Below are 26,765 nucleotides of genomic sequence, written 5' to 3'. Positions count from 1 at the left end.
GCCTAGTCTAGTAATATGCCTGTTTCCAAAATACTCAATGGAAGTTTTTCTTTATGTGTATACAATGTCTATCTATCTATCTATCTATCTTAGTTTATTCAGCAAATTTCTTGCTATAAAGTTCGATAGTTGAAGTAAGGAAGGTATTTGTTTTTAATAGGATCAAAGAAGGTAATTCTTTGTTAACTTATCTAGCTAATCTTGTATAAAAAACCTAGAGAGCAAAACCATAGTCTTCCCCCCTGGCATCCCTTCTTAGAAGATGAACCCATCACTTCTCTAATGATTAAGATTTTTGCTTAGCCCTGGGATGTATTTTCTGGCCAAGTAAACCACTAGGATAGTCCAATTGTTTTGTGTTTTATTTTGTTCTGTTTTTGTAAGAAGAAATCAAATTTGAATTTTAAGTAGCCTCATAAGTTCACTTTCCGGCAGTAAGTGGTAATGAGAAGTTTGCAGAAGTTCCATAATCATAGAGACACAGCTGGCAGCCATTCCTATGGACAGTGAGTTGGGCTTCTACAATAGTTAAGATAGACTTGGTAGGATAAACATGGTGACATTAATACCTTCCATCTTTCCTAATTTTTCAAGCCCCCTTCTAAAATTCCTTCATCTTCTATATTTTTGTTTCTGATGCACTCGTTATCATCATTTCTATTAACCCAAATAAGGGACTATTAACTGTATCATGTAACTCTTTCCAGAATCCCACAGGAGAAAATCAACTATTCTATTGATAGACTAAAGTAGCATAAAATACTATGATTGCCAAACAATCCGATGGTATATATTTGTGTCTTTTTTTATTAAGAAGTTTTTTTGCCCTTCTTAATATATATTTTTTTAATTTTCGTTTTATTTATTTATTTATTTATTTTGTAAATGAGACCAACTTTTTGAGTTCACAATGGCCTGAATATGCCATACACTCGGGTCCACAGAGAAAAAAAAAAAAAAAAACTTTCAAGAAAAGATCCCTTTTGTTTGGCTTTCTATTTTATTTTGGTTCTTTGTTTTTGCTTTTTTTATTTGTTTGTTTTAACTAAGAGTTAAAACAATTTCACTTTGAATAGTATCCCATTGTATCGGTATACCACAATTTGTCCATTCTCCAGTTATTTTCAGTTTTGGTTATGATGAATAAAACTGCTATGATATTCTTACATAAATATATTTCTGGACAAAGTTTTTATTTGTTTTGGGTAAGTACCTAAGAGTGGAAATGCTGAGTCGTCGGTAAGTATATATTTTACTTTTTAAGAAACGGCCAAACTGTTTCCCAAAATGGTATTCACCACCAATACATTAGAGTTCCAGTTGCTCCATATTCTTGCCAGTGTGTACTGTTATAAGCCATTCTGGTGGGTGGGAAGTGGTATCTATTGTGGTTTTAATTCCTATTTTCCTGATGACTAATGATATGTAATACCTTTTTATGTGCTCATTGACCATAACCATATATATGTATATATTACATTCTTTTTTTTTTTAAGATTATTTATTTATTTATTTGACAGATTGAGAGAGAGAGATCACAAGTAAGCAGGGAGGCAGGCAGAGAGAGGGGGAAGCAGGCTCACTGCTGAGCAGAGAGCCAGATGTGGGACTCGATCCCAGGACCCTGAGAACACGACCTGAGCCGAAGGCAGAGGCTTAACCCACTGAGCCACCCAGGCGCCCCAATATATATTACATTCTTAATAGCATCAGAAAATAAAACACTTGGGAATAAATTGAACCAAAATATTGTGTAAGACCTCTGCACTAAAAACAATACATTTGTCAGTTAAATTAAAGAAGATCTAAATAAATAGAGGAATACACCAGGTTCATCCTCTATTTTGTGAAGTGTTCGTGTCTTTTGCCCATTTTTAAATTAGATTGTTTTTCGGTAGAAGTTCTTCATATGTTCTTGATACAGGTTCTTGTCAGATATGTGTATTATGAGTATTTCTTCTCAGTCTGTGTTTGACATTTCATTTTCTTTAACAACTTTTTTTTTTAAAAGATTTTATTTATTTATTTGACAGACAGAAATCACAAGTAGGCAGAGGCAGGCAGAGGGAGAGGAAGAAGAAGGCCCCCCTGCCGAGCAGAGAGCCTGATGTGGGGCTTGATCCCAGGACCCTGGGATCATGACCTGAGTGAAGGCAGAGGTTTTAACCTACTGAGCCACCCAGGTGCCCCTCTTTAACAACAACTTTTGAGCAGCAGTCTTAATTTGATAAAGTTCAACTTATCATTTTTCTTGTGTAGTTAGTACTTTACAGCCTATCGCTAAGAATCTTTGCTTACTCCAAGGTCACTACAATGTTCCTTTATGTATTCATTGAGTTTTTGCTTCTGGTTTTGTTATGATTCATCTCAAATTAATTGTGGGGGAAGTATGTGATAAGAGGTCAAGGTTTATTTTTTTCTACATATTTATTCCCTTGTTTTAGCATTATTTGTTGAAAAGACTACCACTTCCCATTTCAGCAGCTAACGACTTTATTGAAAATTGGCCCAAAATGTGAGGGTTTAATTCTGGACTCTCAAATTCTGTTCTAGTGGTGTATTTGTCTATGCTTATAACCAATACCATGCTGTCTTTTTTACTCTAATTTTTTAAAATGTCACATTTTTACTCTAAGTCTTAAAATCAAGTACTTTGAATACTCCAACTTCTTCCAGTCTGTTTTGGCTGTTCTTACTGCTTTATTTTTATATAAATTTTAAAATCAACATGTTAATTTCTGGAAAATTATCTTTTGGAGATTTTTTTTATTGGGATTGGGTTTATATATAGGTGGATTTGGAAAGAATTAACATCTTAACAATATGGACTCTTCTGGTCTATGAACATGGTGTGTATTCCTCTATTTATTTAGGTCTTCTTTAAGTTAACTAACAAGTATACTGTTAGTGCAGAGGTCTTGCATACTTCTGGGGGTCAATTTATTCCCAAGTATTTTATTTTCTGATGCTATTATGAATGTAAACTTAAAAAAAAATTTCTAGTTATTTGCTGCTAGTATACAAGAATACAGTTGATTTCTGTATTTTTATATTGTATATTGCAATATTGCTAAACTCATTAGTTTTAGTAATTATTTTGCAGATTCCTTGGGATTTTCTTTGTAAACAATTATCTGTGAATACAAATGACATTACATATTCTTTTCCAATCTGTATGCTTTTTAGTTCTCTACCTGCAGAGGTGTTGATAAGCAATGGTGAGAGTAGATATCCCCTGCCTTCTCCTTTCTTAGGAGAAAGCATTCAGTAGTTCCCTAATAAGTATGATGTCCAACAGGTGTTTCTTTTTTTTTTTTTTTTTTAAGATTTTATTTATTTATTTGACAGACAGAGATCACAAGTAGGCAGAGAGGCAGGCAGAGAGAGAGGAGGAGGAAGCAGGCTCCCTGCTGAGCAGAGAGCCCGATGTGGGGCTCCATTCCAGGACTCTGGGATCATGACCTGAGCCAAAGGCAGAGGCTTTAACCCACTGAGCCAGCCAGGTACCCCCAACAGGTGTTTCTTAAATGCCTTTTACCAGACTGAGGAAGTTCTCTTCTATTACTAGTTTCCTAAACGTTTTTAACTTGAGTGGGTACTGAACTTTTTTTAAACCATTTTCTGAATCTATTGTGATGATCATGTTTTTCCCCTGTGTTTTGTTATAGAATTACATTGCCTGATTTCAGATGTTATATTACTTACATTCCTGAGATAAATCCTACTTAGTCATGATTTATTATCTATTTTACATGTTGCTGGCTTCATTTTGCTAATATTTTATTAAGAATTCTTGCATTTGTGTTCAAATCTTCGTCAGGGTATAATGTCACCTCATAAAATAAATTTGGGGAATGTTCCTTCTACGTCTACTTTCTTAGTTTATATAGAATTATTTTACTCTTTCCTTAAATGCTTGAAAGAATTACCAGTGAAACCACTGGGACTGGAGGTTTCTTCATGAGAAGGTTGTTGGCTATAAATATAGTTTCTTTATTAGCTATAAGAGTATTTAGGTTTTCTATTTATTTTAGTGAGTGAATTTTAGTAGTTTGTGTCTTGTTCATTTTATTTAAGTTGTCAAGTCTATTGGAATTAAGTTATTCACAATAATCCTTTATTATCCTTTTAATGCAAGTAGTATCTATAGTAGAATCCCCTCTCTCAATCCAAATATTGGTATTTTCGTTTTCTCTCTTTGTTGATCAGTCTTACTAGGGGTTTATCAATTTTATTGAGCTTTTAAATTACTAACTCTTGGCTTTATAAATTGTCTTTATTGTATCTGGTTTGCATTTCATTGATTTCAACTCTTTATCCATTCAGAAAATCTCCGATTTTGGTTGGATTAGTTCATTTATTCATATTTAATATGATTATTGAATTTGATGGACTTAAGTCTTATAATTTGCTATTTGTTTTCTGTTTGTTCCTTCAGTTTTTGTCCTTCTGTCTTTCCTTTCCTTCCTTTGAGTTAATTGAATCCTATTAGTATTAAGGTTTTATTTCTTTAGAGCAGTGCAAGGTTCATAGTAAAATTGAGGGGAAGGTACAGGGATTTCCCTTCCCCCAGATATGCATAGTCTTTCCCATTATCAATATACCCCACGAGAGTGGTACTTTCTTTTTTTTTTTTTTTAATTTTTAATTTTTTTTATTTTTTTATAATCATGTAATATATTTTTATCCCCCGGGGTACAGGTCTGTGAATCGCCAGGTTTATACACTTCATAGCACTCACCATAGCACATACCCTCCCCAGTGTCCATAACCCCACCCCCCTTTTCCCAGCCCCCCACCCCCAGCAACCCTCAGTTTGTTTTGTGAGATTAAGAGTCACTTATGGTTTGTCTCCCTCCCAATCCCATTTTGTTTCATTTATTCTTCTCCTACCCCCTTAACCCCCCATGTCGCATCAGAGAGTGGTACTTTCAATGGGTAGACCTATTCTGACATATCATAATGACCCAAAATCCGTAGTTTATCTTAGTGTTTGCTCTGGGTATTGTACATTCTGTGGTTCTATACAAATGTAAAGTAACATATATCCATCATTATGCTATCATGCAGAGTATTTTCACTGCCCTAAAATTCCTCTGTGTCCTGTCTTGTCATCCCTTCTCCGACACATGGCAACGACTGATCTTTTTACTGTCCCCTTTTGAATCCTCTCTTAGTCTTCATTTGAATTATTCTATTGGTATTTTAGCTATACCTCTTCGTATTTTGTTTAGTTGTTGTTTCTAGTGATTTACTATAAATCCTTAATTGGGTCTTTTTTTTAGTCTTCTTATAGTTCAAATTATGTCACATTTCACAAAATTAAGCAAGCTTTAGCAATTTAATTCCATTTACTACCCTTGTCCTTTGTGCTAATGTGCCATTGTTCTCACATATTTTACCTCTTCAAATGTTATAAATCCCACACTAGTGTTATATTTTATATTAAGTAGTCACTTGTCTTTTAAAAGCTTTAAAAAATCAGCTGTTTATTGATGAAATACAGAGAAGAAAAGAAATTGCTTTTTTAAAGTCACATATTTATCATTGTTGATGTTCTTCCTTTTTTCCTGTATGTCTAAGTTTCTGTCAGATGTTCTTTCTCTTCATCTTGAATAATTTCCTTGAGTATTTCTTTTGGTATGGGTCTGCACGTAATGCATTTTTTTGGCTTTCATTTTTCTGAAAATGTATTTTTACATTTGTTTTTGGAGCATATACTTACCAGGTAAATCTTTGAACCAGCTCATTTAATTTTGGCATTCTAAAGATGTTCTATAGTCCTTAATTGTTTTTTATGAATAATCAGTGATCATTTATATTATTGTTACCTTGTGTGTAATATATCCTGTTTCTCTGGAACTTTCCTTTTTTTTTTTTTTGTCTTTGGTAGTCTGCAGTTTGGCTAGTGTCCAGGTATAGTTTTCTTTGAGTTTTTTCTGCCTGCATTTATCTGAATGTCCTGAACCTGTAAGATGGTCATTCTCACCAAGTTCCATTAATTTGCAATCAGTGTTTCTTCAAATACTTTTCAGTCATAATTCTCTCTTTTCTTTTTGTAACTTCAATTACACACATTTCAGGATACATAATAGCATTCTATATATTGCTCAGTCTCTGTTTATGTTTTTAGTTTTTTAAAATTTTCTTTGCTTTCAAAACTGGATAGTTTCTTTTGATGTCTTTTCAAGTTCACTGGCCCTTTATCTGCACTCCAAACTTCTGAGAAATCCAATCAGTGAATTTTCATCTCAAATATACTTTTCAGTTCCAGAATTTCCATTTCTCTTTCTAATTTATTTCTCTGCTGAGTTTCCCCAATATGTCTATGTATTCGTTATGACAATCTTTTCTTTTAAGTTCTCACATTTATAATGGTTACTTTAAAGCTCTTGTTTGCTAATTACACTATGTGCGCCATAACAATTTCTCTTTCTGTTGAGGTTTTGTTTGTTTGTTCTGTTTTGTGTTGTTATCTCTAGGTCTTATTTTAGTGGTTGTTTGCACAACTTGTAGTTCTCTTTTTTTTTTTTTTTATAAAGATTTTATTTATTTATTTGGCCGAAAGAGAGAGAGCACAAGAAGCAGAGAGGCAGGCAGAGAGAGGGGGGAAGCAGGCTCCCCGTTGAACAGAGAGCTCGATGTGGGCCAGCTCTGTCCCAGGACCCTGAGATCATGACCTGAGCCTAAGGCAGACTCTTAACTGACTGAGCCACCCACAACTTATAGTTCTTTACTATCTATTGTACATTGTAGATTATAAATAATAGATTTATTATCAGTTCATTAGTAATCATTGAGACCAGTCAGAGAGAATTTCTCATTTAGTTTCCATGTTGATGTCTCCTTTGAATATATTTGTTCAAGTCACTAACCTGCTTAAAAACTTTAAAGACTTCTTGGCTTGGCATTCAAGGTACTTAGCAATCTGTCTCCTATTTACATTTCTAATTTCATCTCTTAGCACTCCTCTATTTTTTTCTATAAGTCCAAGCATAGCCAGCTTCCTTTTATACCCTAAAATCCTATCAATCTTTTGTTATAACTCTGTACCTTTGTTCACACTAATTCTCCAGCCTAGAATACTTTAAAATTCATACCTGCAAGTAAATTCTCCTTCTTCCTTTAAGATGCTGCTCAAGTACCACTGCATCTCTGAAGCTTCCCTGATAGTCATCTCTGTTCATTCCAACAACATCAATAGCTTCTCTTCTCTGCTTTCATAGTATTTTAAAATTACCTTTGTGGGCACTTACACTGTTTTGTAATTTTCTATTTATGAGTCCATTTCCCTCACTAAACCAAATCCCTCTTTTAAAAAAAGGCACATGTGTTATCATTCTTTGTATACCCAGTCACAAGTTTGGGTCTATCTGAAATGTGTCAGAAGTGTTTGCTGAATTAGTGCATAAATAAGTGATTACTAGGCACATTATAGAATTAGCCAAATTTCTTCCCTAGGGAGAACTTTATATATATACACATACCAAACACTTACTCATTCACTAACATAACCCTTGGAATTTACCCAGGAAGGGGGCCTCTCTAGGATTAGTTCAGGATCATTGCCATAGTCTATGATGGTTACACTGGCCTTCTTTCCAACCCACCTGGAAAAACTCAACTTTCTGTCTTCTCTTTAAATCATTTAAATCACAGATTTCTAAGGAAGTCTTTGCCTCGGCAATTTCTATTTTCTCCCCATGGACTATCTTTCTTTGTCTAACTGAAAGTTTGCCTTTACCCAGACTATGATATGGGGAGACAAAGGATGAATAAATCAAACCAAGCCCCCTGGCAAAGCTGAAGGGAGCAGGAATTCCTGGAGTGCAGGGAATACTGCTTTCCCATGGTGCCTAGTGTGGCGGTGTTGGCCTCCTGGCCTTCCAGTAACTGTCATTTAGTATTATTACCACTTGTAACGAAAGACACTTAGGTCAGTCTGAAAGCAGTAGTTTTTAGGTACAAAGCTTTGGGTCTAGGCTTCTTCAAACTGCTTTCTGTGAGGAACTATATTGTGAATAATGAACTCACAGATGAGTCCTCTGCTCTTAAAAGTAAAAGAGGTTGCTTTGTAGAATTGGGAGACATTCCCTAGGACAATTCTGGATTCTGACACAGAGCATTGGCTATTTTAGAATAAAGTACTTTTTTTTTTTTTAACTTGGTGTTACTTTTAAAAATGAATGAAGCAGGATGAAGTCACACTAGAGATGTAGATTTTAATTATAACAGAAGGTGGATTTTAGGCTTCAACTATTCAGACTAATAGCACACCTTTTGAAAACAATTCTGTGTTATTCTATAGAATTTTCCTTATGTGTTTAAAAATGCTTACATAATATACAATCTTCATTTTAAAACTTCTTAATTTATACACACCTATCCAGTCATATGTATTTCTACTGCTGCAACAATAATTCCTTAACCATTTTGTTTCATGAAGCAAAGTTTAGGAAAGCTAAGGAACACTTTCTAAATATTCTTTTGGTTTTGTGCCTTCACTATGTCCTTAAAATTCTGACTCTGATGAGATATCAGATCTGGTTTAAAAGTAGTTTCAAACCTTGGCCTCCCTGGATAAGTTTCTCCTCAACTCTTGGTTTGCTGATATAACAGTCCTAGTTTAGGTCAGGATGTCCCCATTCATTTTCCACTTGACTTTCTTTAGAAGAGAGGAGAGGAGGCAAAAAAACAAAACCAAAACAAAACAAAACAAAAAACAAACAAAAAAAAAACCCACTCGGAGTGTTTCTATTTTCCATTTCCTAATTCACATTTTTATACTTTGTATTGTGCTTGAATTTCTAAGTTTATGGGAACATTTGTTGTGAGTCCTAGGTATCTTCTATGTAATTAATTCACTGTCGGTGTCACATAGACCTTATGTACTATGGGAGAAAGGGGCAAGGCCAATATAGGGTACTTGGTGGGGTGAGACCTGAGTCTGTCCCTTGGAAAAGAGTAGAATTTAGTAGGATAGAAGAGAGTAGGGAGGATATATTAAGACCGAGGTATGAATGAGAAAGAGAGATAGAACCTATGTAAGACATGTCTGGGAGAATCAGAGTCTAAAATTAGGAGCTAAAAATCCACCGTGATTTCTATCAGTCCGTAGAAGAGTAAAACTTCACATCACAATGAAATACATCTTTTAAATGAATAAATAAATAGAAGCCGACTATTTGGTTTTGCTGGAGGTGGAGAGAAAGCTAGGACAGTAAAAGCAGATCTCAAATGTTAATCACCTGTGGCATAGTAGTTAACTTAGAATAATATTGAAATGTTTTTGCATCTGACATTCTCCACAAGCCTGTCTCCTTTTATGTGTATGCATGCAAGTATATAAATTGCTGAATCCATGTCAGTTGTAAAGTAATGGCACTGAGGGCATCATAAATTACCGTGGTGATCCTCAGGAGAAGACACTGTCGTATCTGAATGAGTGTTTCACTTCCAGAGTAATGTATGCCTTCATCTGGCCCAGCAGTCAGCATATTGCCCTGTGTTGATGGATATTGTCAGCTGGAAGCTACACTACATTTCACTGCACAATAAAGATGGCTGTCAAACCCATATAAAGTGAAATCAATTTATCCTGTATGGTCAGTGCATTTTAAATGAAATTAATGTACTGTGGGTATGGTGGCAAAAAGGTAGCAGATTAGTTATGCATCTCGGGGTCTGAGACTTTTCATGTAAGGGATCATTTCTGTCTAGTAGGCCTAAAAGAAGGGATGTTTATAAAATAAATTATTTTTGCATGGCCTTCAAATAGTGGCCCCTCTGCCCTCTTTCATGTTTGGAAAAGAATTGATAATATTAGCCGGTTGGGCCCTTTTATCCTGTCTTTTGTTTGCTATAAATGATGATCATATTTGTCAAATAATAGTGCACTTTAATGTTCTAATTTATTACTAGCTCTGACACAAACAAATTTCTACTTAATCAAGGTATCTAGAAATAGAGTAGAAGGGCCAGAGATTGATTGGGTCATGTTGTTCCTGTATAATCACTCCACTGAGCTGAAAGGCTTTACTTTTTCCAGAAAGTGGAAATGTTGGTTTTAATGTATATTTTGCTTCTAAACTTTTGGGAGTAGGCTTTCCTGTTTATGCAGCAGAAATCCTGGCTGACGCCATCAGTCCAACCACTTTACGTTTAGCTATAGAAGTTTCTCAATCTATCGGGGGGGATATTTAGTAGATGCCACATTGCAAAGCATACTTTGTGTGTCATGCTAGTAGGGTTCATGAAAATGTTTCACTTATTCATTCATCTGTTCCATAATTCACTAATTTAACATAGTTTATAATTAAAACTCTATATGCCAATTGCTTTACTAGAATGTAGGGATACAGCAGTGAACGAGAGCCCGTTCTTAACCATATTCTCAAAGGGATTTCAATCTAGTATGTTACTAGCCGGAGTCACCTCTTCGGAAATGATAAAATGTCAGAGATTTAGGTATAGTTACATAGGGAAACATTAAAGAGCGACTCTTAAACAGCAGAAAAACATATCAGGACCCTTGAAATAAATGCCTTTTAGTCTACTAGTTTGCATAGAAGTTGAAAACCAATCTTTTACTTAATAAATATTTATTGAATATCTATTATGTGGGAAAATCCTGGGGATACAAGAATGAGTACAACATAAACACCGACTTTAGGGGTTTCATATTCCTGAGGATGGAGTGGAAAGATCAGAGAGAGATAGTCCCATAAACAAGTAATTACTTTGGAGCATGTAGCATAAAAGAGGAATGAATGTAGCCCGGGGAACATCATTGCAAATGCTGTTCCTATGGCCTGAATTACCCTTCCCATCTGTCTTTACAGCCCTCCTCTATTCACGTGCTGATCTTTATTCATCCTCCACAGCACAGCTTAGACATCGCCTCTGCTGACTCTCTTGTCTGATGCCCTCTTGGCACCCTGTTCATTTCAGTATTGTAGCACTGATCGTACCCTCTGTGACATTGCCTGGGGTCTATGCCCCTCTGTTCTGTGTGCTCCCTAAAAGCAGAGTCTGTTTTATTTGCCTTTGCATCCCTGAGGCCTGGCATAATGCCTAACTCATAGTAATTGCTCAGTTAATATTTTGTATTGAATTAATTAATTCGTGAAACACACCACATTTGGAACAGGCCTTGAAGGATGAGTGGGACTTGTTGGGATTTCATGAAGAATGAGGAGAAGGGGCTTCCAGACACTGAGAGGGGCAAGGGATAAGGCGTAGTACTGCGTGAAAGAATTCTATTTGAGGTAAAGAGATAGTCTGAAGTGCTGCAATTTTTGGCAAATGAGGCTAAAATGATAGGTAGGAGCCTGCTTTTGAAGGGAGGAATCACAGCAGGAAAGGTTAATAAAATAATGCCAGTCATTGTCAAATCATCCCCCTGCAACTGACTGTAGTAAGAATGTACAAGGTGTATAAAAACATGCAGAATTAATTCTTCTCTGTGTGTCTTTGAGGCCTCCATCAGAAGGGCCTGTAGAATCGTCATTTGAAACCATCTTCTCCCAAGAGGTCACTTAAAAAGAAGAGAAGGGCCCAGGGAAACTGGCCGAAGCAGGCACAAGTTGTGTAACGTTACTCAGATAATAATGCTTTGCACCTGTCTTGTTCTTCCTGCCCTGACATTACAGGAAGCAAAGCAATGAATGGCTCTGCAGCTAAACTACAGCAGTATTATTGTTGGCCAACAGGAGGTGCCACTGTGGCTGAAGCACGAGTCTACAGGGATGCCCGCAGCAGGGCCAGCAGCGAGCCACACATCAAGCGACCAATGAATGCTTTCATGGTTTGGGCGAAGGATGAGAGGAGGAAAATCCTTCAGGCCTTCCCCGACATGCATAACTCCAACATTAGCAAAATCTTAGGTGAGTGCAGTCTCTGATGCTGACCTTCTACCCGCCTTCCCCGAGCCCCGAGAGTGGTAAACAGGGGTGTTACCTGAGCCCTGAGGGAGACTGTGGTTTGCAGATGGATGTAGCTCAGCACGCTGCCTCGGGAGTCTTGGTCATCACCTCTGTGTCCCCTATCCCGCAGCCTGGCATTTAGGTTTAAGGGTTACACATCCCCGGGTGCTGGGGAAGGACTGACTAAAAACTTACTGTAGAGACAAAATTATTTACAGTCTGTTATATACTGTGAATTTGGCAAATCAGAAAGGTGACCGCTAAACAGGAACCGTAGAGACAAGCTTGATCTCTTTCTCTTATTCGGCCTTCTTCGATCCCTAAGTTGCTACGAAACCTCAGAAAGGTGCACAGATGCTACAGTTTTCTGCTTCAGTGTTCTTGGTCTCTCACCAGGAACTGGGGTGAGCCCCCAAATCGTGTGCAATTACTGGAGTGTTTAACAGAGCCTCGAATGATAACTTTAAAGCTCGTAGAATGAAACTGCGTTTACTTTAATAAGATATGACTAGTTCAGATTTTAGAGCAGAGTCTTGAACACACAGACCACAGGGCAGAGGCCTATTTTGTGGTCAGTTGCCAAAGTGATTCTCCTGCTCCTCGGGATTAAACCAAAGCCTCATTCTCGGAGTGTAAAGCTTGCCTGGTGCAGATGATACAGTTTGGAATTCTTGTGTTCAACATATTGAACATATTTTATTCAACATGTAGCATTACCGTCAACATGTTTCCTCTTTAAAAAGAAAAAACACAGAAGGCACTGTTCTATTTAAGCTGTCACAAAGTGACAAAATCTCAAAAGAAGCCATTTAAAAAGCTGAAAAACATTAGAGACTTAAACTGTGGTTTTCGTTTTTTAAATGTTTTGTTCAAAAGCAATAAATATTTAACCTTAGTCAATATCGGTGATCTGGACATACACAAATACACATGTTCTGTCACTGTATAAATAATTTAACTTGATTCTGAGACAGGGGGAAGCAGTAACCTCTAAGAAAATTTAAAACATACATAAGATCAAATGGTGGTGAAATGTTAAAAAAAATAAAAGTTGTTCCCTTTTGATTTTTGAATTTCAAGATGGATACTAAATGTCATCCCAATTAAATGGGGTGTTATTTTTAGAGATTCTGAGATATGCTCTGGGATAGTGTTATTCCTTTTCAACTTAAGTACCTTTCAAACCAAAAAGCTCCTCATGGATATATTAAATTTTTAGTCTAGTTAATAGACATTTAAAAGAAAATCAGTGTTCCCCTGTCCTTGAAATTTGATACTTAACTTTGAAATTTTCTTTTTCCCCCTTTTTTTGGCCATTTTAATAGCAGCATGAGTAGACTCTCAGATGGGCACAGAACCTCTCTGTTTCCATTTTGGCAGCTGTGGGGAATCTATATTATTGGTGTGCGTTCTGTGAAAAAACTTATTAAGAATATAGTAAGTGTATTCATGAAAATATACACTTTAAAGCACAAGTATTTCAAGAGCACCAAGAATCCTCTGTTAAATGGGGCTTTAAGCTACTGGGAGTCAGCAGAACCCAGAGAAGCCGATCTGCATAGACTGTCTACACAACTTTTGCACAACAATCAGAAAAGAACAGGGATGGATGTGCTATTAAAGCAGACCAGGATATTGCTGGCTACAGAGAATATTTGCACAACTTTCCATTTGTTTATGTATGAAAAATCTCCACTGAAGAATAGCTAACATCCAGTCAGCACAGCTGTTACCGCTTTATTCACCAGCGAGACACAAAAATGCAATTTGATACAAGTAAAAAAACACATCCCTTCTTCGTCAAGTGTTTAGATAATTCCTTATAAACAATATTAGAGAAGTGAATACTTTTCCTTCTTCCTCTATAAACCACATTAAAAATTTTTGTGCTGTCACTGGTACAGGTTTAAATGAACGTTTATAGTACTTGAAAATGGTGTATATAATTCCAACTGTAGCTTCCGGCTTGAAAGCTAGAACTTCTTAGGTAGGGTTTAGGCTTTTTAATTACCCCGGGGCCAGGGGAGACGGTGTGCACAGGGGGTTTTTATATACGGAAGGATAGCCGCATCTACTGACATCTTATCTCAGAGTAGCCTCCCTAAAGCTGCTTGGACAAGGGTGGGAGATGTTTGAATCTCTGCAACCAGGAGAGCTTTTTCTGAGAATCCCATCAGCCTTGAGAGTCCCGGTTGGAAGTGTAGGTTTTTCACCTGTTGAGAGAGAGAGACAGATAGATAACCGGGAAACGACCTTGGCACACGAGGTGATCTTTGAGTAGCAGAGATGTGTTTTAAAATGATACATCTTTTGTAGCACCAGCTTTAAGTTATGGACAGAAATGATGTAATAAATGTATCACATGCGAAATTATCCTTTGCCTTTTGCGTCTCTGAAAGACTCCTTGGGAGGCTCCGTGGTGTGTGAGGACAGGGGCTACACAGCGCCGGTGAGCGAAGCCGTGGGAAGGCATATACGGTATTCGCCACCAACATGGGGCCCTGACCATTTGGGTACTGAAGGCTATTTTTATGTTTAGGGTCTCGCTGGAAATCCATGTCCAACCAAGAGAAGCAACCTTATTATGAAGAGCAGGCCCGGCTAAGCAAGATCCACTTAGAGAAGTACCCGAACTATAAATACAAACCTCGACCGAAACGCACCTGCATTGTTGATGGCAAAAAGCTCCGAATCGGGGAGTACAAGCAGCTGATGAGGTCTCGGAGGCAGGAGATGAGGCAGTTCTTTACCGTGGGGTGAGTGTTCCCGAACGTAGCCACCTGGACTTTCCCTTCCCGGTAGGAAACCGCAGGCTGGCTACTGGCAGTGTGGTTGGGAAGGAGATCAGGGAAGGGAGGAGGTCGAGACCTACCCAGGGGCTTGGCTGTGGTGATCTTTGCAGTGTTACACACACACACACACACACACACACACACACACACACACACACACGGTCTCGCAGCCTGGCTCCTGCTCAACAGCTCAAAACAAACCTGGTCGCCCTCTCCTTGTCTCCCAGACTAATCTAAGATGTTCCATGCCCACACACAAAGTTGCTGGTAGTTTATTTAAGCAGACATGCAGGGAGAAAGAATAAAAACTAACTTAAGAAATCCCCAGAAGCTTTCCAGCTTCTCTGGGTGGTGCTTCTGATTCTAATCACAATAGTCTGCTTTTGTTGTGGGATCTACCACAAGATAATTGGCCTTGACATTGGTTAGAGGACCTCATTTTTGGCCTAAGATCCAGAACTCCTGTTGCAGTAAATTATTCTGTGGTGGAAGCAATAACAATGTGGATTTTCTTGCTTAAATCAGAAACTAGACATGTTTTTGATATCTTCAAGTCTGATTTCATGTCATTTTGTTTAAAAATTAGGTAATAGATTTCTGGTATAAATTTCGACTTGGCTGACTGGCTGTCTGCATTGAAAAGAGGCCCCTTGTAACCACAGCAGTTGGGATAAGTGGGGGTGCAGATGCCTGTCGGTTCCAGCAGGCCCAGGCCGAGAAGCCCAGGGGGCTGACAAACCAGTGGACCTTTCTGGAGGCCCTGGCCTGAGGCAGCTGCAGTCCGATTGGGGAGATGCTTGGGATAGGCCTGAAGAGAGAGGAGTGAGTGAAAGGCATCTGGATTTGCTGTTAACCGGGGGAGCACCGAGGGGCTATTATATGGTGGGGGAATGGGACAGCTGCCCCTGCAGGTGAGGAAAACATGTACCTTAGAGCAAAAGTAAAGAGCTGTTTATTTTTAAGGACACTAAAAAAAAAAAAAAGAAAAGAAAATAACATCACAGAATAAAAAGTTGGTTTCAGAAGCCTATGTTTACAAGCATAAAATTAATTTGGAATAGTAAATAGAATAAGAAAAAGAAAGGACAATGAAAGCAGTCTGGGTCATGAATCTGTGCCCTACCCTAGAGAGCTCTGCGGAGGATCGTGGGCTCCAGAGCTTGACTGCTGAGGTTCAAGCACTGCGTCACCCACCTGGGCAAGTTACTGAGCTTCTCTGTGCCTCTCTTTCCTCGTGTACGAGATGAAATAAAAAACACTACCCGTCTCGCACAATGGTTGAGAGCATTCAGTGAGGCATTGCTTTTCGAAGTACTTTCAAAGCGCTTAGTACATGATCAATAAAGGTGAGTTTTTATCCTTATCCTTACTATTAAATACGGATTTGCTATCACAATAAAACTTATATTTTAGGTTATACCAGATAGTCAATGGGTTTCTTTACACCGTGGCAGAACTATTTTGAGGTAAAGGGAGGCTTAAGTCACTTTGTTATTTGAGAATCCTACTCTATGAACAGAGGAAGCCGTGCCAAACTAGGTTTATCAAATTCTTCTGTATTATAAATGTTTGCATTTTTTAAAATAAAATGCTTTAAACACCAGAAGTACAATGCAATATCAGGAGGCTATTTGCTGGCGATTTAGATGATTTATGAAAAATACCGATTCATAGTGCCCTTTGAGAAGCATAGTCACATGAAACAAAATACACATTTATTTTAACTGGGTGATGATGTCTTCTTTTAATCCTGCCCCTGAGACTGTATATAATCTCCTTTGAGCAGAGAATCAGAGTTTAACTTTGAGATCCTTTGTGATTCCCCCTCTTTTATCATGCCATGTCTCTGTGTACCTAATGATACACAATGGGTCTCTTTTGCCATAGTCTGGAAGGCTGTCAGAGGTACCATTTTAGTTCCCTGATACTTATTTGAAAATATGAGATGCAGTAATTCTATTTGACTTATTTCCCCTTACCAGAGGGTACATGGATCAAAATACCCAACACATGACAATCCATGTCAAAATTTTAAAACATTAAAACAAGTCAACAACATCTACCATTTATTGTCTACTGTATCCTGTACGCTAGACATTTTAGATCTACAAGTCATGTAATCCTCCAAATAAGATAAAGAAATCAAGGTCCTGTGGCTGCCAAAAAGTGAGAAAGAATCAAGGTTTAAATCCAGGTCTCTGCCTCCTATCATGCCTAACGACTGAGGAGTTGTCCTTACCACAGCTGCCTCAAAATATGCCTCATCGCCCCATTCTGGCACACTCAAGAGCATAGCTGTGCTAACTTGGAAAAGGGCTCCTAGGACCTTTGGTTGTGGTACGTGATGGCATTAAAGCAGCTTTGATCTTTAGAGATGAAGGATCCTGTTCCTGGTAACGTAGGGGATCCTTCATAGAAGGATAATTTTGGACTGTGGAGGGGGGCTACAGAGATGTAGGCAATTTCCTTCTGCCCAGCTTTGGTAATATTTGCAACCCAAAGCCAGGTATTATTTCTACTTAAGGATTCGTATTCTCTTTTAAGTAGTTGTATTTGATAGATTATTAACTCCCTGGGGTTCATCTTTGGAAATTCATCTTCATTAGATGTGAGGTTATTACAAGAGGGAAAAGAAACAAGAAATTCAAAGATTGCTATTGACTTCTTGAGGGAATGGGGGTGAGATCAATTTTTATAGCTGATTTTGAAAAGACATGCATAACTTTCGAGCCAATAAAATTACATATATTGCTCAGCATTGTCGTGCATTTTACTGACAATACAACTAAAAGTTCATTGAGCTAGATTTTTTTCACTCAGCTATTATGAAATAAATTTACCAATAATATGAAATGGAATAACATAGACTTAACCCCTTTGATCGACAGGTTAAGTATTAGAACTTTTAATAATTTCAATGAGTACTATTAATGTAGAAATGATATTCATGTAGCTACACCATTGTCTTTTCCTAAAGAATTCCAGCCCAATGTACTTCCTCTTATTTGAAGTTTATTCAATAACTTACCTGTGAACGCATAGAGGATTACGCAGGTACTATAAAATATCAAATCTTGGGCTACTCTTTGAATAATAATAATGGTAAATTATTGAATACTTACTTTATACTATATACTATGATGAGTGATTTATATAGATCTTTGCAAATACAACCAACTTACAAGATAAGCAGTATCATCCTCACTATAGGGTTGAAAAACACAGGGTTCAGTGATGTTAAATAATTTGTCCAAGGCCACGCAGTTAGTAAATTGCAGAGCTGAGGTTTAAACCAGGCTTACATGAAGGCAAGACATGTGACCTTTCCACCTGTACACATGTCCCTCACTTAGAGCCTACAAACTCCTTAGAGGTTATGTAGTGCAGTGCTTATGGACACCAATTCTGGAACCAGACTGTTCTGTCTCAAATACCAGATCTGCTTCTTCCTGGGTTCAGCAACTAATACACAGCAATCATTATTCCTCCGAAGTCTCCACTTGCCCTTGGGAAACTTATTTAAACTCTCTGCCCCTCAGTTTTCTCATAAATATAATGGAGAGCTGACCATGATACCTACCACATGGGGGCCCTTCTGAAGATTGAATAGCTTGATCTATCTAAAGTGCTAAAAACAACGTCTGGCACATAGGAAGCCCTGAATCAGAGCAAATATTATTATTCTAGAAAAATAATGCTACATGGCATGTATGTATCTCATATTATAAAAGAATTATATTCTAGGGCCTTATGCTAGAAGGGATTTGAACATTTGCCATTTTGATCTTAATCCAAAAGAGGTTGAATCAAGTATAAATATAATTGATTAGCATAGGCTAGCTGTACTATTTTCAGTATTGTCCTCTTATAGAGAAAGCCAGATTAGGGTTTCTAACAGGCAATATAAAAAGACTGCTATTCTTTCCACTTCTTACTGCAGTATTAACTACAGAGATGTACGACATGTAGGCTTATCTCCTAATGAAACGGACTTCATTGTCTTCATTTATAGAAGCTGTAAAAGTCTGAAAGAACAGCAAACAAGGGGGATTTGCCAAATTAATACATAGGGGTTTTTTGCAATGGTGAAGCTAGACGATATTCCAGGAACATTCCCATGATTTGGAAGCCATGTAATAATGCTGAGCTCTATAAGGGTTGGCTTTACCCTTTGCTGGGGCTGGGAGGAGGGGTACTTAGCCATTTCTGCTCATCTCTGCTGCATGTACATACATTTACAAACATCTACAACTTTTGTTTTGATGTGCGCATTCATTATTTGTAAAGCCCAATACTTGCCAGCTATTCCTGTTTGTGAAATCTGCAGTGTTTGAATTTTGACTTTGCAATTGATCTGTAAAGGAAGGAAAAATGCTTTTTAGGAAAGTAATTTCCGATAGACAAAGCTTGAGCCTGCTGGCTGGATTTTCCATTTTGCTAATTGATTGGTCCATCAATTGGTAAGGACTTATTTGAAACCAGTGAGGTGCCCAGCACTGTACTAAATTAATATAGGACATGAGGCATTAATTCTGTACACAGTGAGCTTTCAGAGAGTGTTCTAGTCAGAGAAACCAGATGCATACATAAACATATTAGCAAATAACAGTTTGTTGTACATATATATACACAGAGAGAAGATGGACTACATTGCATAGTGCTGCACATAATCTATAGTGAAGTACTAATTCTGATTTTGTAGATGAGAGCAAGCAAAGCTCAGGGGAGGAGAGCTTGCTATGCACTAGGGCTAACCATAGGTCATCCTGGAGGAAGGGGTCTTGAGGTTTGGGTAGGGTCAGGCTGGTGGATGTGGAGGTCAAGATTCCTATTTTAGCAGGAAGAAGAGCCAGGAACACATGGAGGGAAATGCAGAAATGTTCAATAGTTTAAAAATGAAGCTAACCTAGAGGTTAGTCCTGGCAGTAAAGAAAAGTAAGAGAGGTAGGGCGGAGCAATATTTTGGAAACCCTTGAAAGCCACGATTTGGCAACTATAATTAGCCACGCTCACTTGATTTTTCAGTCTTTTATTATGCTGGTAACAACAATGGGAAAGCAAGGCCAGCATGATTGTTAGCTTATGATTTTGTGTCCACAGAATCAGCGGTAACTTAGAAGTGGCCTCAGAAGTCATATACTTCAAGTAGCCAACCGCTATAGGAGCCTCACTGAGTTCTGCTTGGACTACTCTAGGGCTGGAGAGCTTACCACTTCCCAAGGGAGCTAGTTTCTCTGTGGGCATGTCCTAATGCTAGAAAGTTCTTTTTACTGAGTGGCGATCTACCTTTCTGCTACTTGGTTGGTTAAATTCTAATCCTCTTCTTTGGTCCCTTTTCTAGAGCAAGTCTCTTCCTTCTTTATAAAGACATTCAAGCATTTAAAGATGGTTATATTCACATTCCTTCTCCACTATCTTCCCTTGCATATGTCTAGTCTCATTAAATCTTTTCTTCTCTCAGATAGGTTACCCAGGTTTTTATTTGTCCCCTCCATTCACTAGTTCGTTCATTCATTTGTTCATTCATTCATTCATTGCATGTATGCAGTATGAAATGTGCCTCCTGTGTTCCAGGCATTGTCTAAGTTCTAGAGCTATATCCGTGAAAATGCCTGTGCTTGTAAAGCTTACATTCCAGTGGGGGAAGTCAGGCAATCAATCAACAATGGATAAATAAATATCAAAAAGTAATAAGTACCTTAGAATAAAGCCAAGTAGGGAAAGTGTAGGGAGTGTCAGAGGATGGGGTGCAATTTTAAGAAGAGTGGCTACAGAAGCTCACTGAGCAGCTCCCACTTGAGCAGCTCAGGCCTGCAGAGTGAGCGAGTGAGCTGTGTGGTCTCTAGGAGAAGAACCAGGCAGGGAGAGCAGCCGCTGCAGAGGTCTGGAGGGAAGCTTGCAGTTGGCATGTTCAAGAACTAACGAGGCTAGAGTAGTAGGAGAAGAGTGGGTAGGTGCGAAGAGGCAGAGAGATCAGAGAGGTGTAAGGGAGCCAAACTGTGAAAGGACCTTTGGCTTTTGTGAAGACTTGGAATCTGATCATGAGTGAGATGGAAAGGCATGGAAGGGTCATGAGCAGAAGAGTATCACGATCTGATTTAGGTTTTAAAAAGATCACTTTACGGTTTTGAGTATTGTTTGAAGGGGAGATGGCTGAAATAAGGAGGCAGACTCTTATAACCCAGATTAGGGTTGGTGGTAGCCTGGATCAGATTTGTAGGGGTGGAGGGAGCAAGAAGTAGATGGATTCTGGATGGATTCCTGACAATGAACCACTAGAATTTGCTGATGGCCTGGATATAGGGTTTGAGGGGACATACATATAGTTATCAAGGATTGACCCAGGCAGCCAGAAAGATGAAGTGATCATTAACCAAGATCAGAAGGCCCTTGAGAGGAGAGGTATATGGTGATGATCAGGAGTTTGGTTTTTGGATCTGTAAGGTTGAGATGCTGTTTTGATATCCAAATCAAATAAGAAGTTATATACATATATGACTCTGGAATTTAGGAATGTAGTGCTTACTGGATATACAAATTTGAGAGTTGTCAGCACCTAGATAATATTCAAAGCTATGAAAAATGGACAAGCTCACCAAGGGCATGAATTTAGATAGAGGCAAGACAAGGTACAAGGACTGATCCTTGGGTACTTCAGAGTTTAGATGTCAGGTTGATAAGGAGGGAGTGCACATCCAGGGACCTAGAAGGAGAGGTAATGAGATAGGAAGAAGAACAGAAGACCAGCAAAGAAAGCAGCTCAGCAAGGCAAAACGTGGCCAAACATATCAAATGCTGCCAATGGCATAAATCAAGTAAGATGAGGACCAAGAACTGACTCTTGAACTTAACAACATGGAGCTCACTGGTAGTATTGCCTTTACAATCTGTGTTTCAGTGGAGTATTGGGAGTGATTGAAGTAGATTTAAGAATTTAGTGGAAAAAATGAAGAGAGTGAATATACACAGTTTTTCAAAGAGTTTTGCCTTAAAGGAGATAGAGAAATAGAGCAGTAGCTGGAGGGGGATGTGAGTCAAGAGAGAGTTTTTTTGGTTTTGTTTTTTCTATAGTAGGAGAGAGGGCACCTGGGAGACTCAGTGGCTTAAGCCTCTGCCTTTGGCACAGGTCAGGTCGGGGGTCCTGGGATGGAGCCCCACATCGGGCTCCCTGCTCAGCGGGGAGCCTGCTTCCCTTCCTCTCTCGGCCTGTCTCTCTGCCTATTTGTGATCTCTCTCTCTCTCTCTGTCAAATAAATAAATAAAATATTTTTTAAAAAATAAGTAAAGTGGGAGAGGTTGTGGCATATTTATGTGCAAATGGAAATGATCCAGGAAAGAGGGAAAATTGATCGTGCAGATGGGGGAGACGGTCACTGGAGAGAGATCCTTTGTAAGCGAGAACAGATAGTTTCAGTGCAGAAGTGAAAGGATTGGCCTTACTTTGGATTACAAATTCATTCAAAATACAAGGAGGCAAACAGAGAATTAGAACAGACAGAGGCAGATGGATAAATGTGATTGGTGGGAGCTTGTGAAAAATTTCATCTGATTATTTCTAATTTCTCCATGAAATGGAAAGCCAGGTCATCAATTGAGAGTGAGGATATGGGAGAAGTTGGACATCTAAAGAGAGCTGAGAAGGTGTGAAATAATTATCTAGGAGAGTAAGAGAGGGAGTGGCATAGGAAAAAGTACAACATGAGGGCTGAACAGCACCGGAGGCTAATTTGAAATTCATGCTCAAAAAAATCTGAGACTAGTATGTATGCATGGTAGTGTGTTTTTTCTGCAGCCAGTTCAGCTATGTGGGAGTGCTCAAAAGTAGGCAGAGAGTTCAAGTTTTGCCTTGTAAGTGGGGGGAGAGTACCTGCGAGACAATGACTAACCACAGAATCTATCCTGGGTAAAGAGGTAAAGGCAGGACACATGGGGGTTGGGACAGGAAGAAAACTAGAAACAGAAGATGTGGTGGTCATAGACTGGGATGTAACCCCATTCCGTCAGGGTGGGGTTACAGCTGGAAATGACAAGGTCTGCTGACACAGGAAGGGGGCCAGAGCACCACCGCGGAGAGGTCAAGAACTTGAGATTGCAAGGTGTCGATATTATCACCTCCATGGACAGTGAGTCATCAGGAATTGTCGGAGAGGGAGTGACAGTAAGCCAGGAGCGAACATCTTTAAAGAATGAGGCGCAATGATGAGGCAGGAAGTAGACAGGGAGTCAGTGGGTGACATAGTCTGGCATCCCTCTACCACCAGTAGCTGGCTTTTGGCGATCATGTGCCTCACTCCAGAAAGTAAGTTGTGCCCATGTTTTATTTGTTTGTTTTTCGTGTTCAATTACCAGTGTAATGTCCAAGTATTGTGAAGTATGTGGAGCCCAGTTTTGAAGAGTTTGATTCTGATCCATATTGCCACGTATTTTTCTGATCGTGTGAGCTTGCCTTCCTCACCCCAATCTTGATATCCAGTAGAGAATTTGTGACACTAAGGAAGGGTTCAGCTCCTGGCTGTCATGCTCCTATGGCCTTAGACAAACAGTCTGAACTCTCTGAAACTTAGTAGGTAACTTCATCAGTAAAGAGGGGAAATAATATTCACCTCTTAGACTTATTGTGAGGGTTAAAGAAGATAACATGAAAGCATCTGAGCATAAGCACCTAAGCATTATCACCAGCACATAATAGGAGCCCAGTTAAAATTTATTTAAAAGACCAATACATGTAGATAGTTTGATTAAAAAATACTACAAAACTGACCATCTATTCTTTCTGATAAAAGAATGTCCTTTATGAAAAGAAAGTGTACCATTGGATAGTTTGTGTATGGAATGTAGAGTTTATGTTACAGATTAGCTCACCAAATTGGGAAATCTGTAAAATGGGTTAATATTGCAATAAAAGTTTTTACCCTACACTCATTATGTGATTAAGGCAAAAATATTTTTATTGCAATTATCCAAGTTCTGTGAAAAATTTAATGAGGCATTCACTGCCTTGGGCAGGCTAGCATGAAATTTAATTTGCGTTAATTTGCCCAAAAGTTAGGAAGCAGAATATACTGTTTTTAGAATTTGATTCTTTGAGAGGGAAACTAGTATTTGATAAGATGTTTCTGTGAACAGATCTAGATTTCTCTATCATCTTCTTCAGGCAATAAAAAAAATCACCATGAGTTTCATAGAGAACGGATCAATATCAGGTCTTAATGCCAACTGGGTACCGACAGGATCTATAGAAATCAGGAATTTTTCTGAGACACAATGAGCATTGTCTATTTGTCAGTTGAATATCTAGAGAGGAGAGAGTGTTAAATTCGAGTCAAGTGACCTAGTTTTAAAAGCTGGCTCTGCTGGGTGTTGAATGCAGGACTTTATACAATGCCTTACCACCTTCTTCTGAAACCTGGGCATGACAATACCTCATGGGGTTGCCGTGTTAATTGAATGAAGTAATATATATGAAAATATTTGCTATATTATATTAGCCAGAGGTGAAGGAGTCATAGTCATCCCTTCTGGGGATTGGAATAAGTAGTTAAAGATAGCATCATGCAGTATCTCACAGAGTGAGTAGGTCATTCCCATCATTGATCCTTCTACCAGGCTGGAAGGCATGCAGGGCTTTGCGAGAAAATTATTCCAGAGTTACAAGCCAAAGAATGGCTTGTAACTTAGCTGCTGCTTCATAGATTCGGGATATTTTTCTGACTGAGGTGGACAGAAGGATTTAACGATATTGTGGAGGGTCAGTAAGAACCATTCAAGGGATGGACCAACCTGAAGTCATGAGTATTAAAAGGTGAAAGGACCTTCCAAGACTTCCCTGACCCCAGCTCTCACAAACATCTGGAAACGGAAGTTCAGAAAGGATAGTTACAGTGATATTTTGAAATGAATTTAAATGGTAATTATTGTCCATTCAGGTTAAGGAACACTTGGTAAATATCGCAACCATGAGAATATTTTTTCAGTCATAGTCTGTGAGCTAGGTGTCATAGGTCTTTAATTCTTTCAACCAATTACAGTGCCTCAAGGGAAATTGAGAGGCAGAGAGCAATGTCTCCCTGTAGAGGGAGAGACTGACCTTCATACAGGGTCTGGTAAGTTTATTTGAACCAGAGTACCATTATGACAGAATGATCTGGTGTGACCCAGTCTTGGCACCTGCTAGGATCTGGGATGAGGCAATGTGTGTTATTCTGATAGGTCGCAGGACTCTTGCCGCTCTTCACTCCTGACTTCTCCAACCCAGTGCCAGGCCAGGGCCTCGGGAGTCATGACATCCGAGATGCTCCTTCCATAATTATGAAAATAGAAGCTCCTTAAAGGAGCGTCACTTCCAGCTCAGCCATAGAAATAGGTAGCTATTTGCATAGATAGCAAATATATGCTTTGCTAAATCTGACTCTCTGGGACATACTCGATCCCTTCTCGTCTTGATCTTCCCTTTGTACAATTCTCGAGCCAAGCTGAAGACACGAGCCTGCTTAGCAGCGTCACTAAACTATATGTCATGCTACCAGTTATTTTGTTTTTATCGTCCTGGGAGATCTTAAAAAATGACATCACACGTAACGTTTGGAATTGACTACAGCACTGGTTTCAAATGGCAATTGTTATTCAACCTTTGCCATAGGTAATGTTGTCAGAACCCTGCTTTTATGTTTCAAAACCATCAATAAGTTGCTCCATTGTCTTGCTTAATGCCCACGTGCAGGACCTCCAGGGAGCACCTTTGTTCCGTTCTTTGGTTCACTTAGAATGTCAAACAGAGCCCCCTCTCAGAATGTGTGGAGGAGGAATTCGAGTGCCCACTGGAAGACCATACAGATTTCCCCCTGTTTTATTTAATTTTTTTGAATCCATACAGGCAGCAGCCTCAGATTCCAATCACCACAGGAACAGGCGTTGTGTATCCTGGTGCTATCACTATGGCAACAACCACACCGTCACCTCAGATGACATCTGACTGCTCTAGCACCTCGGCCAGCCCAGAGCCCAGCCTCCCTGTCATCCAGAGCACTTATGGTATGAAGACAGACGGCGGGAGCCTCGCTGGAAATGAAATGATTAATGGAGAAGATGAAATGGAAATGTATGACGACTATGAAGATGATCCCAAATCAGACTATAGCAGTGAAAATGAAGCCCCTGAAGCTGTCAGTGCCAACTGAGGAGTGTTTGTTTGCTGAATTAAAATACTTTGACATTTCACCTCCCCTCCCCCAACAAAAAGTTCTTAAAGAGCCCGCATGCATTTGTGGCTCCACAATGACATCAGCAGAATGGTCTTAATTGTTTCGTAAAGTGTGAGACAGATTCAGTTTTCCCGGATTTTTCATGAACTTGAGTTTTTGTCGTTATTGTTGTTGTTGTTGTTTTTTTAATTTAGGTGAAGACATATTAAATATGAGACACCAGGACTTGAAAACTTATCTCAACCCATAGCTGTCTTACAAGTCTTATATTTTTGTCTTACTTTTTTTTTTTTTTTTTCCTTTTGGATGTTGATAAAGGTTTAAGTTACTGTTTTAGATGGGGTTAAACATTCTCACTCAGGTATGCTGTGCCGGCCTACAGGTTGTGAATGTGTTTTTATTCTGAATTATTGGAGAGAACAACTGAGGATTTCATATTGTGAAACAGAAAAGTCCACAGCGTGTGCAGCTGCATGTAGAGCATATTCAAAAGGCCTCGGAATTCCATTTTTCCACGTGTAGAGTTAAACTCTGAATGTGCCAAACTTTTCTCAGAACTTTTGAATCTTCATATTTTGGAAGTCTTAAAGGAGACACTGCGAAGTCTTAGACAATCTTTGGCATCTTAAAATAAAATAGCAAACCACACATTTTTTTTTTTCCAGAAAATGGTAAAGTACTCAGGAATCTGGAGACAAGATATTGTAAGGAACGAACAAGGTTGCCACAGTGCACGTACCCAATCGTGTTTGCCTCTTGACGTGCCATCAGTGCGTGACGCGCCACGACGAGCGTGCCCCAGAGCATTCACCACACCAGATACCCACGCGGTGGTCTTCTCTGCCTGA

The 26,765-nt window shown here is 38.8% G+C and overlaps 1 protein-coding gene across 1 annotated transcript in view; it reads left to right on the top strand.

Moving 5' to 3' along the window:
• The window catches only part of SOX6 (SRY-box transcription factor 6), a 368,043-nt gene extending 341,879 nt beyond the window's left edge, over positions 1–26,164 (top strand). The window contains exons 14-16 of the mRNA XM_044258889.1: positions 11,652–11,885; positions 14,464–14,680; positions 25,590–26,164. Coding sequence (XP_044114824.1) covers positions 11,652–11,885; positions 14,464–14,680; positions 25,590–25,893 — 755 coding nt within the window. The 3' untranslated portion in view covers positions 25,894–26,164. The remainder of the gene's footprint in view (positions 1–11,651; positions 11,886–14,463; positions 14,681–25,589) is intronic.
• Positions 26,165–26,765: the final 601 nt, after the last annotated feature.

Source organism: Neovison vison, chromosome 7 (assembly GCF_020171115.1).
Source record: "Neovison vison isolate M4711 chromosome 7, ASM_NN_V1, whole genome shotgun sequence".
NCBI lineage: Eukaryota > Metazoa > Chordata > Mammalia > Carnivora > Mustelidae > Neogale > Neogale vison.
This window is presented reverse-complemented; position numbering and strand designations above follow the sequence as displayed.